Below are 21068 nucleotides of genomic sequence, written 5' to 3'. Positions count from 1 at the left end.
ACTCTCACAGAATAATAATAAAAAACTTTATCATCCATGGGCAGACACTTTTCACAAAGTGATTGCTCCATATCTAATCTCTCAGTCCTTGTCCTCAAAGGAAACCAGCACAACCCCTTTAAAGGACACTAAAAACCAGGTACCAGAGACATTGGTTTTTTTAGCCTGCGGTGGGATGACTGCCCACTGGTAGGTAAGGGGTAAAGCCACCCTGGGGAGGCTGCCAGGAGGCATCCAATGAGGAAAAGGCTTATAATGCCGGCCAATCAGGAGAAGCTTTATTGGAACATCCAATCAGGGCCAGTCTGGCCCATATAAGAAGGAGCTGCTGAGCAGTGGAGGAGGACAGTAGGGAGTCTTTCTGTGGAAGGCAAGGGAGGAGAACTGGGTGCCTGAAGAAGTACCATAGAGCAGTGCTGGTCAGGGGCAGCAGAGTATGAGGGTAAGCTGCTGGCTGACCACTGCCAGGCTGGAGCCTTGCTACAGGGGCTAAGAAGGTGCTTGGGTTACAGGGGAAGTGGCCAAGGGAAAATAGGAAGTAGGTTGGAGGAGGGCAGTAGGTCGCTGCTGGCAGTAGGGTCAGGACCCAGAGTAGCGGGCAGGCCTGGGTGCCCCCCACACCCCACTTGCCAATGAAGAGAGTGGCCAGTATCTAGACTGCAGTTTGCCCCTACCCAGAAGAGGACACTGCAGTCTGGGGAGTGACACGGGTCCAAAGTGTGAAGACAGCAGTGAGGGCAGGTATGACACCACTAGCTGAAGGTGGATTGGAAGGGGCGAGAGCTAATTTCCAGGATGGCCAGCAGGAGGTGCTGTGGTGGTGAGTCCCACTTTGTCACATGGCCCATTACAACAATTTCTAACACACTCTGCTGCCTACTGACTCTCCACTGTTCTATGACTGCAGACGTGTTAATTGTCTGCTTCATTTTAAGTGGTCTCCTATAACATGTGTGAAGCATGCTTAACCATCTGTCCCATCTTGTATTTAGCTTGGACACTCTGGTTACCTTCCCCAGACCTGAGAATGAGCTCTTTGAAGCTTGAAAACTTGTCCTTTCCATCAGCTGAAGAAAGTCCAATAAAAGTTACTACCTTTCCCACCTTGCCTCGCTCATATTGTGGGACCAAAACAGCTACAACAGCAATGCAAACAAATATATAAAATGTTTTCTATTCTTTAAATCTCAGTATTACTTATCAGTGCAGTATTGAAGGCAGTCATTGTTGCTTAGGGCTTTGGGAATGCTTGTTTGTTAGAGAAACAGAAATGCAGATATTTCAGCTGTTTGGGATATATTTTTTCACAAAGCCAACAGCACAACACGGTGTTTAGTCTTTGTGCACTAAATGTTTTATACACTTTTGTTAATTATTTCTCACATTTATGACATACCACTGAATATTTGTATTTTAATTTACATTACAGTATACTAATTGGTAGTATCCATTGTAATACTACAATATTAAAGACTTGCATTTATTAGATGGAAGGCAACTCTAGTATAAAAATATAGTTTTTGATAAACCTGTGTGTTATAAAATTCTAATTTCCTACTAGTACTGTATGTTATGGTATCTTTTTGACAACTAAAAATATTTTATTATGGAAATATTCTTTGACAAATATGAATATGGATGGATTCTGCCTAGATAATGTTGTCTGTCTTATGCACTGATGACAACAGACACCAGGTACCATCTGGTGAAAACTGTATTCAGAGATGGTGCATTAAATCTTTTTTTGTTTTGTTTTTTTCAGCTGCTAAATGGATATCACTAATCATTTTCATACAGTCTGTTTCAAGCTAGAATAGATAGAATACTTATGTAACTGTAACTTTAGGCTGATGTAAACAGTATGTCTCTTCTCAAAATCATTAGAATGCAGCAGGTAGATAAGGATACAGTGAACAACTCAGTTTTGGATGATATTTAAGTAGCAGCAGGAGACAGTTATGTGCCATTTTCTCTTACTTTAAAAAAGTGTTAAAAAAGCGAACAGAATGTTGGGAATCATTAAGAAAGGGATAGATAATAAGACAGAAAATATCATACTGCCTCTATATAAATCCCTGGTATCCCACATCTTGGATACTGCATGCAGATGTGGTCACCCCATCCCAAAAAACATATATTGGAATTGGAAAAGGTTCAGAAAAGGGCAACAAAAATTATTAAGGGTACGGAACAGCTTCCGTATGTGGAGAGATTAATAAAACTGGGACAATTCATCTTGGAAAAGAGATGACTAAGGGGGGATATGATAGAGGTCTATAAAATCATGACTGGTGTAGAGAAAGTGAAAAAGGAAGTATTATTTATGCCTTCTCATAATACAAGAACTAGGGGTCACCACATGAAATTAATAAGCAGCAAGTTTAAAACAAACAAAAGGAAGTATTTCTTCACACAAGGCACACTCAACCTGTGGAACTCCTTGCCAGAGGATGTTGTGAAAGTCAGGACACTAACGGGGTTAAAAAAAGAACTAGGTAAGTTCATGGCAGATAGGTCCATCAATGACTATTAGCCAGGATTGGTGTCCCTAGCCTCTGTTTGCCAGAAGTTGAAACTGGGTGACAGGGGATGGATCACTTGATGATTATCTGTTCTGTTCATTCCCTCTGGGGCACCTGGCATTGGCCACTGTTGGAAGACATGAGACTGGTGGAAGGCTAGATGGACCATTCGTATGACCCAGTATGGCCATTCATATGTTCTTATGTGTTTCCTGATCTGTTTTTCTTTTGGTATATTTTTGAGAGTGTTAGACCTCCCTTTGCACTGTTATATTGTAAAGTGAGGCTCCATTTCCATAAGAAATGAACCTTGCTATACCATGGGCTATGATCTCATAAGGAAAACAGGGTTAATCCTAGGAATTACTTTGATGGGGCACTTCTAAGGAATTCTCAGGCCAGGTTTATACTAAAAAGTTAAATCAATCCAACTGTGTCACTCAAGGGTGTGAAAAATCCATTCCCCTGAGCAACGTGGTTAAGCTGATCCTAACCCCAAGTATAGACATTGCTAGGTTGACCACCTAACTACTGCCTCTTGGGGAAGTGGATTAATTACAGTGACAGGAGAACCCCTCCCATCACTGTGGTGAGTCGCTATGCTGAAGTGCTACAGCAGTGCAGCTGCAGCATTGCAGCTTTGCCTCTGTAGTGGTTTAAGTGTAGACACAGCCTTAATGGAGCTGCAGGAAGTGGTGTTGATTCAGTACCCTCAGAATCAGTACACAGTGTTAGTGGGCACTCTGCTGCTGGAGTTGCCATGTGTTGAATTAGAACCAAGGACCTGACTATTCCCATTACACTCAAAGGCAATGTCTACACTTCAAGTGAAGATGTGGCATGGGTAAGTATACCCCTGTTAGCTTTAATCTAGCAAACATCGGTAACAATAGTAGTGTAGACATGGCAGCGTGGGCTAGCAACCACAGTCCATACTGTGATACCCATGCTTCCTGACAGGCTTGTATTTGAGTAGTTAACCCATGCTGAAGCCTGTGTTGCCATGTCTTTGCCACTGTTACCTGTTCTAGTTTAATTAAAGCTAGCATGGGTATGCCTACTTGTGCTACAATCAATCATGCCTTCATTTGCAGTGTAGACATACCTAAGGGTGCTCAAAACCCTAGCCAAAATTCTATTGGCTAATTAAATTCTTCTTATCTTAAACTCCCAAGTAATCTCAGATGGATAAGTTATTGTCCATTTTCTGTTCTGAATGGTTTTATTGAATTGTTACGAAGCATTGCATTCCACTCAGAAGTAATGTATTTGCAAGTGACCACTTAATATCATAGAAGTCTAGCCCCTGTGCTGAGTGAAGACCAAGAAAACCTAGACTATTCCTGACAGATGTTTGTCCAGCCTGTTCTTAAAAATCTCCAATGATGGGATTCCACAACCTTCCTTGGGAAGCCTATCCCAGAGCTTCATTACCCTTATAGTTAGAAAGTTGTTTCCTGATGTTTATGTAAATCTCCGTTGCTGCAGAATAAGCCCATTACTCCTTGTCCTGGAGTGGACATGGAGAACAATTGATCACCATCCTCTTTATAACAGCCCTTAACATATTTGAAGACTGTTACAAGAAGACGGACAGGAGACCTGATCTCAAGACTAAACATGCCCAATTTTTTCAACCTTTCCTCGTAGGGCTTTTTCTAAACTTCTTTTGTCATTTTTGTTGCTCTCCTCTGGATTCTATCCAATTTGACCATACCTTTCCTAAAGCATGGCAACAAAATTGGGCACAGTACTCGAGCTGAGACCTCACCAGCACCAAGTAGAGCAGGACAATTACTTCCAATGACTTTCATACAACACTCCTGTTAATATACCCCAGAATGATATTAGCCTTTTTCACATTGTTGACTCATCTTCAATTTATGATCCACTGTAACCCCCAGATCATTTTCAGCAGTACTGCCACCTACCCAGTTATTCCCCATTTTGTAGTTTTGCATTTAATTTTTTCCTTCCTAAGTCAAGTACTTTGCATTTATGTTTATTGAATTTCATCTTGTCTTCAGACCAGTTCTCCAGTTTGTCAAGGTAGTTTTGAATTCTAATCCTGTCCTTCAGAGTGCTTTCACCCCCTCCCAGCTTGGTGTCATCTACAGATTTAATAAGCATACTTTTCACTCCATTATCCAAGTCACTAATGAAAATATTGAACAGTACCAAACCCAGGACTGACCCTTGTGAGATCCTACTACATACACCTTCCCAGTTTGACAGCAACCTGTCGATAACCCACTCTTTCTGTACTGTCTTTCAACAAGTTGTACACCAGTTGTGCACTGTGTCCTTATTATAATTTCTTCTAGACCACATTTCCCTAGTTTGCTTAAGGAGAATGCCTTCTGGTGCTGTGTCAGAAATCTTTTTAAAATCAAGGTATATTACATCTGCTTCCCCATTATCCAGTAACCCTGTCAAAGAAGGAAATTAGATTGATTTGGCATGATGTGTTCTTGACAAATCCTTGCTGGTTATTCCTTATTACCCTATTGGAGTTATCATGGATAGTTCTCTGCAAACATCTGCTCAGTGTGCAGTGGAACTCAAAAAAGCTAACAGAAAGTTGGGAACCATTAGGAAAGGGATAGATAGTAAGACAGAAAATATCATAATTCCACTGTATAAATCAATGGTATGCTCACACCTTGAATACTGTGTGTCGTTCTGGTTACCCCATCTCTAAAAAGATATATTAGGATTGGAAAAGGTATGAAGAAAGGCAACAAAAATGATTAGGGGGTGTGGAACAGCTTCCTATGAGAAGAGATTAAAAAGATTGGGATTGTTCAATTTAGAAAAGAGATAATGAAGAGGGAATATGATGGAGGTTTATAAAATTATGAATGGTGTGGAGAAAGTGAATAAGAAAGTGGTATTTACCCCTTCACTTAACACATTGGGATTACCCAATGAAAGTAATAGATAGCAGATTTAAAACAGACATAAGGAAGTAGTTCTTCACACAACACAGTTAACCCGTGGAACTAATTGCCAGGGGATGTTGTTTAACTGGGTTAAAAAAGAATTAAATAAGTTTATGGAAGATAGGTCCATCAATGGCTATTAGTCAAGTTGGTCAGGGAGGCACCCCCATGCTCTGGATGTCCGTTAACCTCTGACTGCCAGTAGCTGAGACTGGATGACGAAATGGATCACTTGATAATTACCCTATTCTATTCATCCCTTCAAAAGCGAGATACTGAGCTAGATAGACCATCGGTTTGATCAGTATGACCATTCTTATGTTTTTATTATTCTCTTACAAATTGATTGCTTCATAATTTGTTCCAGTATCTTTCAAAGTATCAAAGTTAAGCGGGCTGACCTGTAATTCTCTGGATCCTCTTTGTTCCCCTTTTTAAAGAAAAGCATTATGTTTGCCCGTCTTCAGTCCTCTGTGACCTCATTTGTCCTCCACAAATTCTCAAAGATAATTGCTATCACTTCTGAGATTGCTTCAGCTAGTTCCTTAAGTTCCCTAGAATGAATTTTGTCAACCCCTGCTAACTGCAAGATATCTAATTTATCTAAATATTCTTTAACCTGTTCTTTCCCTATTTTGGCTTGCATTTCTTTCCCCTTATTGTTTAATATTAGTTGTTTTGTGTATTTGGTCACCATTAACCTTTTTAGTGAAGACTGAAGCAAAATGGGCATTAAACACTTCTGCCTTCATGGTGTCATATGAGGGTGCCTCAGGCCTCCACCCTAGGAAACCTCTCCTATTGCAGAGAACAACCTGTGACTTGGGAAAATATTCATCACCCAATCTCACACAGAGCCGTGTCAGCCAGAGCACAGTAAAATAAAATAGCTATTACAATTCCCAAAGTAATAAAACAATAACCTGGGTTTTATTAAGTATGGGGACCTCAGGATAGGGAGAAATAGAAAGGCAGATTAGAAGAATAAAAGACAAAAAACAATACATAAACTGTACATAAACAGAGGTGTTCAAACAAAGTATCCACACCAACATTGGGAAGATCATCTTTGCAGCTCTGTAGTCTGGATTCAAATGTACAGTTAGGCTGGATCTTGGGTAGCCTGACTGTGGCTCTCTCCTCAGCCTTCTAGGTTTCCAGTCTTTGCAGAGATGACACTGCCCAATGTCCCAGAAATCCCCAAAGGGCTCAACATTTTCACTTGGGTAGGAATGTTCACCCTGGCTGTGATGCTTCTGTCTCTGCTACACTCCAAACACAATGAAAACAGAAAGTAAAACCACACCCTTTGTCTCTGAGTTCTGGTTTCTGATTGCTGCTGGTAGTGTTGCAAGCTAGTTCTATCTCTGCCTTTGGCAGTAGGCAATCTGTGAAATTAAGTCCTGAACCTCTCTAGTTGTTGTTGCTGTAGTCATGGGGGTATCCCCTAGAAATTCAGTGTGATCTTTCAGGAGCACCGTCTCCAAAGGGGTTACATGTACTAATACTTCCAGTTCTTCCTGTGTATTCCCCACAGTCCTTGTATTAGCATATAGATATTTCCAGTGTTGAGTGGATTCACCCACTCATTTCCCTCTTGTTGCTTTTCTGACCCTATTGTAATTAGTATGTAAAGCACTTGCTGATTAAATTCCACCTCCATAGAAAACACAGCTGCCAAAAGATTTTTTCTTGCCTACCACTTGAATCAAGTCATTTCACTTTTACTGACTACCCGTCATCTTTCTTGTTAATTTTGCTCCTGAACCTCATCTTCATGGCCATGCATAACTTCACCCTACTCTTGTATCTTTAATCTTGTTTCCAGCTACTTCCCCTCAAAGCCCCTTTGCAGTTCCCAAGCCCAATACTGTTAATCTTTCTCAATTTGAGTGGCATTTTATTCTGCAAGTAGTGCTGTTGAGCTCAGTGGACCTGCTCTCAAAGAAAAGTACTTCTCAAGACCAAGAAGAGCGGCTGAATTGCTTGCTTAGATTTGAAGGGGGTGGAAGAAGAAAACTTTCTTCATGCCAACAAATATGCTTGGAACAACCTCCATGTGCCAATTGATTACTCTCTCTCTCTTCATTCAAATGTTACCTAAGAACTTTACTTCTTTGAGGAGACCTATCAATTCTAATTTTACATTGCTTTTTCCCACAGGCTCATGCCCTCAGCAAAGTGGGGACATAAGCATCCCATAAGTTACTCCACCCTGAGTTCTGGAAGGAAGAAAGGATTCCTCACCACACCCTATGCTCATGGAGAATCTCAGTGCTTAGCCCAGTTTCTCATTTTTTATCCTGTTATTTTCATCCTTTTTTTTTTGTATTTTTCTTTTTCCTGTGTATGAGCCTTTGTCAATATTGCTGTAATTGGCATTTCTTGGGGAGTGATGTCAGTACAATTGTTGTTAATAATGTTACAAAGTTTGTTTTGCAACATTCCTTTCAACTTTTAATTTCTAATAATTTGGAATCAAATAATTGTGCTATAAATAATATGGTTGTCATTCCTGCAAGTAAGGTTTGACTGAAAACATTTATAAAGTACTACTTAATAGATTAATGAATAAAGAATAAAATAAGCTCACACAGAATATTAAGTACCATGCCTTTACAAATCAAGACAAAATAAACTGATGTTCAGTCAAGCCGTGAATGAAGTTTTTAAAGTGCCATTCTCTCAAGGCAGTGTGAAAAATCTGTTCTCAGTGACTAGACTAAAGATCTCATTTTTCACATTGTGCTTCCAAATATTTTAACTGTTAATCTAAAATCAATCATCCCATGCCAAAATATTTGTTGTCATAAGTAAAATTTCTTTTAAAAGTTGAATAAACGTTTTGTTTTATAAAATATTTATATCATAGGTTTTAACTCTGAGATTTGTTTTTAATCCATAACAAAATATAAATTCCACTATTATTAATGACCTGGCTTAGAATATGATTTCATTCTGCAGGTCCAATTAATAGGGAAATATTTGTTTGGATCACTTATTTTGCTTTTACCTAATTCAGGCGTTGTGGTGGAGTGGGGATAGAGGTGTGTCAAATATCCCTGCAGCCTACATTGCATATTTGGCAGCTGTCCCCAGCTTAACCACAGCATTAAGGACACTTGTCAGGAAGCAGGGTAGTGCACAGCTGACAATGTATGATGCACCGCTAATTGCAGCTCTTAACAGAGTGGTTCTTTCCATGGCTGGCTGTCATGTGCTGCCTGCACTGTTGCTTAAAAGCAAGGTAGCAAGCAGGATGCATACATTTACTGGACCCTCTCTGGAGGTAAAGCTGTATGTGGCATCTATCTCCTGTCAGTGGGGAGGGACACATCTATCTCCTTTTGCAGGAATAGTGCAAAGTATTTTAGGAGTGATAGGGTGGTTAATGGAAAGGAGTGGAGTGACAAAGATTGCGAGAGAAGGAATGCAGAGCAAAGTACCAAAAAAAATTTGATGGATGAAATTAGATGAATGGGGGGCAAGGAATTAAAAAAAAAAAAAAGTGGTAGCACTCTGCCCACAACCCAAAGTCTATTCATTTATTACACGAAAATGAGAATCATCAAGATATTAAGCAGTAGAATAGAAAAGGGGAAGAGATGGCAAAGGGAGGGAGCAACAAAGGCAAAACAGAGAATAGATGTTTTTATCTTATATAACCGTTGGTGCCAAAATATTATATCAAAAAACAAAAATAAATTTTGTTATCAGGAATCATCAAGGGACATAAGTATGTGAGGATGATCTGATAAATCTGACTTAGGGTATGTCTATACTACCCGCCACATCGGCGGGTAATGTTCGATGTATCGGGGATCGATTTATCGTGTCTCGTCTGAATGCGATAAATCAATCTGCTATTCGACATCCGTACTCCATCTCAGCAGGAGGAGTAAGTGCAGTCGATGGGGGCGCTGCTGCAGTCGACTCGCCGCCGTGAGGATGGTCAGCTAAGTCGAACTAAGATACTTCGACTTCAGCTAAGTGAATAGCATAGCAGAAGTTGCATATATTAGTTTGGAAACACACACACACACATACACACCCCGCACTAGTGTAGCCCAGGCCTTAGTTGCAAGATGAGCATAAGAACTGTGTTCCTAAATATGGGAGAGGGCATAGAACTACCTTGATAGGGAAAGAAATAGATTTGGTTTGGAATAAAATATTTTTGTATATTATTAGTGACACTGTCTTTTTGCATGTTTATATCTGTGCAAGTGAGTCTGATGGGAACAGTACAAGTATTTTTGAAGTTTTTTATCTTTGGTATACCTTTGCCTCACTTAGTTCAAATCTGATCTTGGTGTGGCATGGTAGTCCCTGATAAAAGGGCTGTGTTCTAGAGATTCCTGATTTCTTTTCATGTGAGAGGCAGAAAGTTTGATGTACCTGAGCCTCAGTTAGCCTACGTTCATTGGTGAATATCAAAAGCTTAGAAATGAGATGTCTGCCTTTAAGAACTATTGATGTATTAAGGATGAGTCCCATGAAACAGCTATAAATAAAATTATGATGGGAAATAAATTTCTACAACTTAGTCATATTTGAGTCCTGAATCTGCAGATAGCTCTTTCTTCCAAAATGTTTACAGATTAAACTATTTTTGCAGGTAATTTAACTTCATTGACAGCACTGAATCTAAGGCATTGCCCTCTGGAGTTTCCACCTAAAGATGTTGTACAGAGGGGACTGCGGTCCATTCTGTGCTTTCTCCGGAATGTTGGTAATGGAAAACTAGTCAATTTAGAACCAGATACTCAAGGTATGTAGGACAATTATTTATGAATATTTATTAAAATTGTAATTAGTTGTTTTTGAAAAACAATGTGAACAAAGTGATGCATTCCCTGTATAGCTTTGTGTCAGTAGTGCCATCAACTCTTGAATACAAAATTGGACAAATCCTGATATATAAATAGAAAAAGAAATGTATTATTATGTTTTTAAAAAATATGTTAGGGTCTTGAGGGAGCTTGACTTTTATGTGGTAAGAGAGAAATCCAGGGAAGGGACTTAAGGATGTCCGAGATGTGGCTGGAGCATCAGGACTGGAATATGTCTTCAAAAAAGGCAGTTCTGATAATAGAGGAGGAGATATGAGAACAGGAAAGGCTGGACACATGCAATAGTCAACATGAAATATGACTAACATATACAAGAATTCTTTAGCAAGGAGGCTAGAAAGGAAAAGCCAGATTGTGATGATATTTAAAAAGAAGTAGTAATAGGCCTTGGTGAGAAATTGACTGTCAGGAAGAAGATTATACTAAAGTTGAGACCCTCAGAGATCGGAAGGATAATGGAATTTCCAAGAGACAGAGAAGAGGAAATATAGGAATTGTCATAACAAATCCAGCAAGTGGTTTACTGTCCTCTCTGTGCTGGTGGCCAGGTGCATCTGAGACTGGTCTGAGAAACCCCATAATAAACAATTATGGAATAACTTGCTCATAGGAGAAATTTCTTTAACCTCAGGCAGTTAGTGATTAGCATATGTCTTAAAGCATAAGGGATTATATTGCTTATAAATATTTATCCTATTAATGTAACTGGATGTTCCTATCAGGAGAAACAATAAAAAGTTGAATTTTAGAAATGTTGAGTTCAAAATGCATGAAGAGATGCAGAATGGACATAGGGAGAGGGATCAGGGATAGAGAGGTAGATTTGGGAATCATTCACACAGAGGTGACGGTTGAATAGATGAAGTCAGCAAGAGTAAGGAGACAAAGAGACAAACATCTGAAAGACACCAAGGGGAGCAGAGAGCGTGAAGTATCATTGAAGGAGATATTGCCATGTGTGTTTTAATGACCACAAATGTTCAGGATCTATGTTTTACATCTCAAGTAGTAGACTATATCTCTAACAGCACTGTGCTCTATATTAATTTGCTGGAGCTGGTTCAGCACTGACCAGGAAAGAAAGTATCATTACTAAATTGCCAGCACCATTTTCTGCATGAAATATCTCTGCCTAACCCTGCTGAGAATTGTCAAGAAGGAAATCTCTTGGTGACTGGATTATAGAATAATAGCTAATCTAAGTGTATTCAAGAGTCCATACAGTGTTTGTATAAAGATTCCTATATCAACAAAAATTTAAACTATTTTTTCAAAAAACATTGTAGATCTATTTGAAGCAAACTTTTCTGAAGATTATTTCATTACATTAAAAGTCCAGAATAAACTAGTGTTCTTTCAAGTAAAGGAACCATATTGTTTTATATGATACTATGCATACTTTATTATTTGAACCTTTTGACTAAATTCTTTCCACATTAGTGTACATTTAAGTGTAAAATACACAAAATGCATTTACTTACATTTTCATCTTATCAAGACTAAGAAGAATTTTAGGTTAGATGTTATCATCAGTATTATGCTATTCTGTAACAACTAGCTAATTCACTAGCAACAGGTAGTTATTTTTGTGCTGACTGCAGACAGATGCAAATACCTTATTAGAGAGACTAAGTAGCATAGTGGATTAGTGAATTAATCTGACTTGTCTGGAGGGCTGAGTTCTCAAATCTTGGATTAGGCCTTGAGTCAATGAGTTTTGGTAGCATCATCCTATTTATCTACATTACAAACCCAATCTACTATCTGGCACATTTTTCAGTATCTACTCAAGAAAGGATTATACTAGAATAAAAGAGTTATGGTAGGTCAAGGATGAGATTAATTCAAAAATCTGTTTGAAGAAGTGAGCCCAGCACCTTCCTGCACAATATACTCCTTATGCTTGCCTCAGACTGTTACTCTGTTCTGATCATTTTTGAAAATTTAACACAGCCTTCTAGAAAATGCATGTCTTCTATACTACTACCCATACTATTTGCTATATGTCAGTATTCTAGATTACAAATAGAGAAAACCATTTAGAATGCAAGATTGCTCCCTGTAATATACTCTATAGTCTTTTGTCCAGTTTAGTTTTAGTTTAGACTTTAATATAGTAGACATGCACATACTTTAAAGTTCTATATTTCACAGAATTGCCTTCTATGCTACAAGAAGACGCAAAGGCCATTGTTAAAGAGTACAAGAGAAAATCAAAGAGATACCCTGCTCTTAGGAAAGCATTCACTGTTCCATGGAAACAGATGAGCTTCATTAGTGAGTTTAGTAGAATGTTTGTTAGTTAGAGGAAGATAACTTTTTTTGTTTTATAGGAACATACTAACAATTGCATACATTTGTATGCATACACTGTGGTGTCCACAGAACGTGTAATCTCAAAACCTATTATTGTATCTTGATATTAAAGTTTTAAAATGTAGCATATCAAATCATTTCATATTTAAATTTCTGAAATCAAATTGAAAAAAATTGTTTGTATAGATTACATTTGTACTTAATATACCTGAGACCTATGGCTATCTTTTAGATGGGTATGTACTGAGTGTTTCCATCAACAGCACGATCCTTTGTAGAGCTGAAATGAGGGAAGGAAGTTTGGGTGCAGGAAAGAAAAACCAAATATTTACCCTTAATTTTGAACCAGAATTTATGTCCCATGTAAGACATTCAAAATGATGCCTGTTATAAGTTTTGGAAGTAATTGGGTAATAAGTCCTTTCCATTTCTGAAATATATTAGAAAGCCTTTGTTTAAATGGAATTGGGCTTTTTACAGTTTTCAGTGGACCTTATCATAAGAAATAAATTTGACCATGAGAAATAGAAGCAAAACAATATCTGTTCAAGAGGATAGAACAATTTTTTCTAATAACGAACTCTTATTATTTATTCTGAAAAGTACGTTTGCTTTTGAGAATTATTTGCATTATCTTGAATAAGAAGTTTAAAATAGCCATGGAATCATCTTTTCTGTTAAGTAGAAGGAATAAAACTCCTAAATCCTTGATTATATATCCCTTAGAGAGAACTTTTTTTGGTAAATCTTGTTCAGTATCTGTCAAAATTCAATTTATGATATCACTACTAAGCATTAAATAAAGGACTGATCTTTTGTTTGTAAAAACTGCATAGACTGTAGATAGAGATGGAATCCTTCACTTTATTCTATGCAGAAGAACTTGTAATGTTTCTGATCACTTTTACATAATCAACTATTACAAACAGTGAGACTAAAATCAATGAATTATATCAGATTTTATCTAAATTCACTCCATGAGGTAATTTTGATATATATCTAGTAACATGTAAGTAAATGTTTAGTTTAGAAATTATCACAATTGTTTCCTACAATCATTTATTATTGTGTTTTGTTTCTGTTGCAATATGGACTAGAATACCTATTTTTTCCTGAGATCTCTGTAAATATTTGTTATACATTAATATGTAAGCCAAATAAATTATATTTTTAAAAAGCTACAGTGTTTTTCTTTTCTTGTCTAATTTCTTTCTTTGGTACATACATGATTTTGAAAATTGTATGGGTTTTGTTTCTTTCTGCCACTATATAACTATATAAAAAGGTAGCCTTGCATGCTATTTATTTTCTATTTCATTCAAAGACAGCATATTTTAACTACAAAATAATTATAAAATGTATATTGGAACAGCTTCATAACTCATGCTACTGCAATATCATACTATTCTACTTTAGTTTAGATACTGTTATTATTAAGGAAAAATACTCCCCATAGACTTTGATTTTCAGAATTTGTGGGCATGCCACATTTGGGAACCTTCTGTAATATTCAAGAGTTTTCTGCACCCTCCCACATAGCCCATCTGTTCATGCTGGATGAGCAGTATGTAAGAAGTGGTATATACACACTTCATGCAGTGAATATAACAGAATGTGCTATGGGAGCATGCATTTCCTCTAAAACTTGAGGAGAAAAAAGAGATGAAATATAGCTGTTTACCTCTCTGGGATTTGGGGAACCTCCAACTCTGCAGCTTCTGCCAAACCAAACCTTAATGCATCTTAGTCCTGACATGTAAATATAAAAAATATTCAAGTTACGTATATATAGACAAATGCACGTAACAGAATAATTTGAGACATTTTTTTTTTACTGGGATGCCAAATAGATTTGAAACCCAGACCTTCAGAGATAAAACTTCATGCATAACTTTTTTTTCTGGATGTTGTATTTCATAAAGATTTCAAGTTCATGTTGGCTATGTTAAAAGGTTTTTCCCAATTGGACTAACAGATCTGCACCTAGGCATTTATTCCCTGCTATGGTATTTTGGTGCTTAGCATTTTTACTTTCTTCTGATATTTATTTCTCTGGTACAAATATCTTATTTGCTTGTCATCATGCATAGAGTCTACACACATTCATTTACTCATTATTCATACACAGTTTATGTTGTATATATTTACACTAGCCAAAAAACTACGTTAAGAAAATATAAATATTGCATGGTTAACTACTAAAAACTAAGTAAATGACAAATGTATTGTTTAAGTTAAACGAGATGGGCTCACCTTTGCACCCTAATGGCCAGAAGACTTTGGCACCAGGTCCAGTCAGCTCCAGGGGCAAATTTCAGAATCCTGTGGCATAGTCTGAGAACATCTATCCGCCAACCTCATAATATTTAAGGTGAGGGATGGTTATTAGCTCAGAGTCCCAGCTGGTCTCAACTATAGCAAACTATGAGGAAAGAGGTGTCTTAGACTGTGATTAAGCAGAGCGCTTATGTATATGTTTAAATTCCTTTGCCTTCAGTGGGATTTAAATATGTGCTTAAAGTTAACCATGCACTTAAATGCTTTGCTGATTAGGGTGAAGTCACTCACATTGAAGTTAAACAAATGTTTCCATTCCTGGTTCATTGGGCCTTAAACAGCAAGTCAAATACAACTTTATAGACCAAAATTAACTTTTGAATTGTACCCAGAAGTGAATGGGACGTTAGTACTGCTGTTGATAAACTTGTTCCTATAGGCTGACTTCACCTAGCAGTTGAGCAGCTACATATACTACATACACAGTACAGAGAATGCACCATGGTGAAAAGTTTAGATTTTTTATTATTTTAGGGTAACTACATAACTCTTTAGTGGCAAAGTGAAGAGACAATCTCAAAATAACATAGACCTCACATTTCTTTTTGTCATGCTGTATTAACTTTACCATTATAGAAAATGTTTCCATTCATTTTAATGCATTGTCTGCTGCTCCTAGTTCAGATGATGGTTGTAGTTTACTAATGAATGGGGAAAAGCCAGAGTATGTGAATAACAAACTAGTATGTGAATAACAAAATAACAATGTGAATGTATATTCACATTCCTGAGGGAAAAAATAGAAATCTGCCAAACAAAATCTAGTAACTTCATTGGTCTAATAGATGAGTATTTAGTAATCTCCTTTTTACTCCAATAGAAATGCCACCTGTTGAAAAGTTAAATTTAACTGAGTTGATGAAATCCAGTTTGGATTTGTCAGATGAGTGGCCTAATGAAGAAGAAATGCTACGATTTCAGAAGCTGAGGAAGAAAATGGTGAAAGACGAAAAGGAAGAATTTCTTGCTAACCAAGATTTAAATCCTAAAGCCACAATGCAGGAGTTTGCTGAGTTCAGAAAAAACGGCAGAAAGAAAGAGACGCTCTACAACAAATCAGCAACTCTTTCCAGGTGAAAGGAAGTATTATATATAGTTTAATTTCATATAATGAGGTACAGTATGGAAGACTGTGTGTTGGGCAGATGATAAACTACCAAACTTCTAAGTGGAAAGATTTAAAAGCGTTTAAACATACAGCATGATTAAAAACACTCCATCTATGCCCAGATGATGCATTAGTGATGCTTAGAACAAATAAATAATAAAGAAAACAAAAAGTCCCTAAATAACTCTAAATTTTCTCTAAAACTAGGAAACAACAAGCACTATCAACTTTGTAAACATGAGAAAGGAAAGAGGACTGGTTGAAACTGCCATCCCTATGCAGATATAAAACTTTATCAATTCATATTTTAATAATTACACTTTTGGAAGTACTTTTGGAACATGCTTGACTGAAAGAAGTAAAATCTATTAATGCATACTAGTGACTAGAAGCAGTATGCTTACAGTTTTTCCTTTTATGAAAAGAACCTGAAGGTGGCACTCTGCAATCATCTTCTCTTACAATGAATATACTTTAAGTTTATAAACTGCTTTTACTCTGAAATCTTTTATTTGCACAGTTTCTTCTCATCACATTCTGCATCATATTTATCATCTTCATTATATATATTCTTATATTCCAGGTTCTGCTCTACAAATCCCTCCTCCACTGAGAGCAAAGGGAGGGCTTGCCGATTCAGGCTGTTTATGTTCTTTTTCCCATAATATGATCCCATGTAACTGTATTTTTAATTACGGGTATGTCTACATAGCAGCTAGACACCTGCCGCTGGCCCATGCCAGCCAGCTCAGCAGTTGGAGATGTTTCATTGCTGTGTACACTTCCATGCTTGAGCTGGAGTCTGGGCTTTGGGACAGTCCCACCTTGCAGGGTCCTAGAGTCCAGGCTTCAGGCCGAGCCTGGAAGTCTACACAGCAATGAAACAGCTTCACAGCCCGAGCCCTGCAAGCCTGAGTCAGCTGGCATGGGCCAGCCACGGGTGTCTAGTTGCTGGGTAGACATACCCTTAATCAGTGGTTTTCAACCAGGGGTACACATACTGCTGGGGGTACACAGAAGTCTTCCACAGGGTACATCAACTCATTTAGATATTTGACTAGTTTTACAACAGGCTACATAAAAAGCACTAGTGAAGTAAGTACAAACTAAAATTTCATATGACAGTGACTTATACTGCTCTATATACTACACGCTGAAATGTAAGTATAGTATTTATATTCCAATTGATTTATTATTATATGGTAAAAATAAGAAAGTAAGCAATTTTTCAGTAATAATGTGCTATAACACTTTTGTATTTACATGTCTGATTTTTTTAAGCAAGTAGTTTTCAAGTGAGGTTAAACTTAGGGGTACTTAAGACAAATCAGACTCCTGAAAGGGGTACAGTAGTCTGGAAAGGTTGAGAGCCACTGCCTTCAATCCCTGATTTAGCAAGCTATTGAAACCAGTTGGACTACTTATTTGCTTAGGTAGACACTTTGCTGAATCAGGGCCTAAATGTCAATGATCTATTGTGCCTATAAAAAAGGCTTAGCAGGAAGAAAGCCAAATTGTTTTGATTTCTGTGTTTTCTTATTCTCTGTTTGGCCAAAGATCAAACCCACACATAAATCTGCCTTGTGAATTTAGTTATCCATAAGGGCCAGTCTTAGGAGCATGTGACATGGGTGACTGCCGAGGACGCCGTGGTTAATGGGGTGCTATGGTCAGTAGGGGTGTCAGCAAGCCTGGTGAGCCAGCCTGGCAGGGAGGCGCAAGCATCAGTGTTTGTCTCTGCAGAGCCAGCGGGCTGACCCTGGGTTTCCCTTTTCCATGGGCCCAGTGGTCATGGAGTATATTGCTGGGCCAGCAGCCACCACTCCCCAGCCACCCAGCTCCAAGGCTGCCCGGGGGGTGGGGCAAGTGAGTCAATTTGCCCCAGGCCCCATAGGGGCCCCCACAAGAATATAGTGTTCTATAGTATTGCAACTTTTTTTAATGGAAGGGGCCCCTGAAATTGCTTTGCCCCAGGCCCCCTGAATCGTCTGGGCGGCCCTGCCCTAGTGTGACCAGATGTCCCGATTTTATAGGAACAGTCCCGATTTTGGGGTCTTTTTCTTATATAGGCTCTTATTATCCCCCCACCCCCTGTCCCAATTTTTCACACTTGCTGTCTGGTTACCCTACCCTGCCCAGCTCTGAAGGCAGTGCTGCAGCCAGCAGTAGCACAGACATAAGGGTGGCAATACACCATACCATGCCACCCTTACTTTTGCACTGTTGCTGGTCACAGTTCTGCCTTCAGAGCTGGGTGCCTGGCCAGCAGCCACCACTGTCTGTCCATCCAGTCATCACTTAATTTGTGCCAGTGCCTCCTGGTGCTGAGCCCTGGCATCTCTTTCATTACAAATTAAGCACATGGAGAAGCCCACAGGTGCCAGGGGCAATGAGGGTGTCTGCCTGGGAAGCCTGCGGGGGCCAGAGGGGCCATAATACGAGTTTGCCCAGGGTGCCATTTTCCCTAAGGCCAGCCCTCACTATCATTAATTTTTTCACTTGCTTGCACTTTAATGCAATGTTGAAATAACTGTATCAAACTGCCTATTTTAAAAGGAAGAAGTTCTCACAGAAGAATATATTTTCTGAGTTTCAATCATATGATAAGATGATTCGAGCAAAGCGAGCTGAAGAGTTTAGATTGGCTGTGCAAAAGGAACTAAAAGAGACACAGGCTTTAATTGAACAGCACAGAAAGTAAGTTTTATGGTTGTGTTACTTGATGACAATGCTGTATTTTTAAGTTGTTCAGCTGTTCTTAACAAATTGTAATTTTTTCCCTTCACAGATCACCTATTTTACCATTTGTAAGGAAAGAAAATCATTACAAATGATCTGGACTATGAATAGAAATGTCCTTTCCTTCACAAAGCACAGTACTCCTAGGGGACAGGAGTGTGAACTATTGAATTTCTCATTGACTTCACTGGGGAAACATGAGTTCCTGTTCCCATCTAGTGGGGAAAATGTTCCCTTTCACTATTCCTTACTTCATATAATATATTATATAAGTATTTAAATAACATTTTTTAATCTTTACTAACAGCAATGTACTCAGATGCAGATTAGGGGTTTGTGGTAGCCCCTTGCCACCCCTTCTGCCTGCAGTCCTTCCCTCCTTGTCATTCCTCCCCCCAGGGCCGGCTTTAGGAAGTGCGGGGCCCAATTCGAACAGTTTCGGTGGGGCCCCAGCAGGGATGACTTAAAAAAAAAACAAAACGTATGGCTTTTACTCACTGGGCGGTGCTCCCAGTCTTCGGTGGCACTTCGGCAGCGGGTCCTTCACTCACTCCAGGTCTTCAGTGGCACTGAAGGACCTGCAGCCAAAGTGCCACTGAAGACCTGAAACGCCGCCAGGTGAGTAAAAATTAAAAAGGCGCCTCTAGCCAGGGAAGGGATTCTCACTGGGTGCGGGGCCCTCTTAGGTGTGGGGCCCGATTTGGGGGAATTGGTGGAATAGGCCTAAAGCCGGCCCTGCCTCTCCCCTACCCCATGCTCCTACCAGGGAAATGGGATCGGGGTGTGGGGGCTTGCGTCTCCGCCTGGTGCTTCTGCTGGAGAGCTAGGTCAAGATGCAGGCTTTGTAGTCTATAGGGCTAACCTTCTTGCTTGCCTACCTTTTATTATAATAGGTTATAATAAGTTTATAGGTTTATAATAGAGTATATGTTGTCTGTAATGCAAGGGACCTACAGGCCACATCCTGTATGTTGAGCTAAGGCAAAGTTAGCACATGTATGTTTGGGACTTTTCACTCAGATAGTAGAGTTAGCATACATATGTCTGGGACATTTCACTTTATTATCTTCTGATCAGAATAATTGGCAAGCCTATAACCCATACTATCCAAATTAATAATATTAACCTCCTAAAATCAGACAACAGCTTCCCCTGCTCGCCTGGTGCTCCTGCCGGGGGCCCCGTTGGTCCAGTGGCTAATCCGCCACTGAATCTGCTGGAGGTGATATTTTGTGTCATAAAACATGTTGACATTTTTTCAATATAAAGAGTATGTACATTTAACAAATTTTGTTCTAAGAATTGTAAATTGTTTAAAATTCTTCCTTTTGTCCCACCAGGTGCATGCATTTTGAATCATATTCAGAAGCCAACACACTAGCCATTAATCTTATCCATATAGATTGTTCGGTTTACTTTATAACATTGTCTTAAATTTTCCAATTTATGTCTAAAATGTAGTTCATGCTTTTGCATAATGGGACAAATGCAATCCTCTCTCTGCAGAGGTATGCCTGGCAGCACAAGATCTTGCGCATCTTGCAGTTAGCAGGATTTGAGGGAGTGCGCAGAAGGTATACTTCCATATGTTGCAGAGCTCAGCTTCTTTGAGGTTGCCTTCACATCAGTGCACAGAGAGGGGGATTGGGCAGAGTAAAGATGGGAACAGAGGTTCTGCCACTGTGTCGATCCTCTTGTTACCACCTTTCCTTCCTGCCTGTATAAGGATGTTGAGGTTGTGGAGGGCTACTTCAACCACTGTGCACCTTCCCCTTCCTGAGGGACCTAGCCTAGATACTGATTTGGGCCAACGTTAGTAAAATAAGCTCTTTAGTTTGTTTAATAATTAATTAACCTTAATTCTTGTTTTGCCCTTTGTAGATATTAATCCCCTAGTTCTTGTTTCTCCCTTAATTAACTTACCTTCATGGCAGATCAGGTGCTTATCTGTACTGTTGTGGTTTTTTTGTTTTTTTTTGCAGTGGTCTAACAATGATAGAGATGCACCAGGGCATACCACTAGCATAGCATTGGTGTGCACTGGTGTAAAAAATGACTTGCTGTGTGACGATGTTATTCGTGTATATGTACATGAATCTTATGTAAAACTAGGGAGTTACTACAGTCGTCAACCTTGAAGCCCATAAATCCTTCCCACAATGAAGCATTAACAAATTAAGTACCTGAAAGGATGATAATTTTTAAAAAAATCTAAACAAAAATTGTGGAACTAATATAACGCCTGCTTAAC

General features: G+C 38.8%; 1 protein-coding gene across 2 annotated transcripts in view; it reads left to right on the top strand.

Moving 5' to 3' along the window:
- Window positions 1-21068, top strand: part of LRRC27 (leucine rich repeat containing 27) — a 55962-nt gene that overhangs the window by 12682 nt on the left and 22212 nt on the right. Inside the window, exons 4-6 of one of the 2 annotated variants that reach the window (XM_032799735.2) lie at window positions 10083-10235; window positions 15791-16043; window positions 18635-18775. In XM_032799735.2, coding sequence (XP_032655626.1) covers window positions 10083-10235; window positions 15791-16043; window positions 18635-18775 — 547 coding nt within the window. The remainder of the gene's footprint in view (window positions 1-10082; window positions 10236-15790; window positions 16044-18634; window positions 18776-21068) is intronic. The other variant, XM_032799737.2, reaches the window with a different exon arrangement.

The sequence above is a fragment of the Chelonoidis abingdonii genome, chromosome 15 (assembly GCF_003597395.2).
Source record: "Chelonoidis abingdonii isolate Lonesome George chromosome 15, CheloAbing_2.0, whole genome shotgun sequence".
NCBI classification, from domain to species: domain Eukaryota; kingdom Metazoa; phylum Chordata; order Testudines; family Testudinidae; genus Chelonoidis; species Chelonoidis abingdonii.
This window is presented reverse-complemented; position numbering and strand designations above follow the sequence as displayed.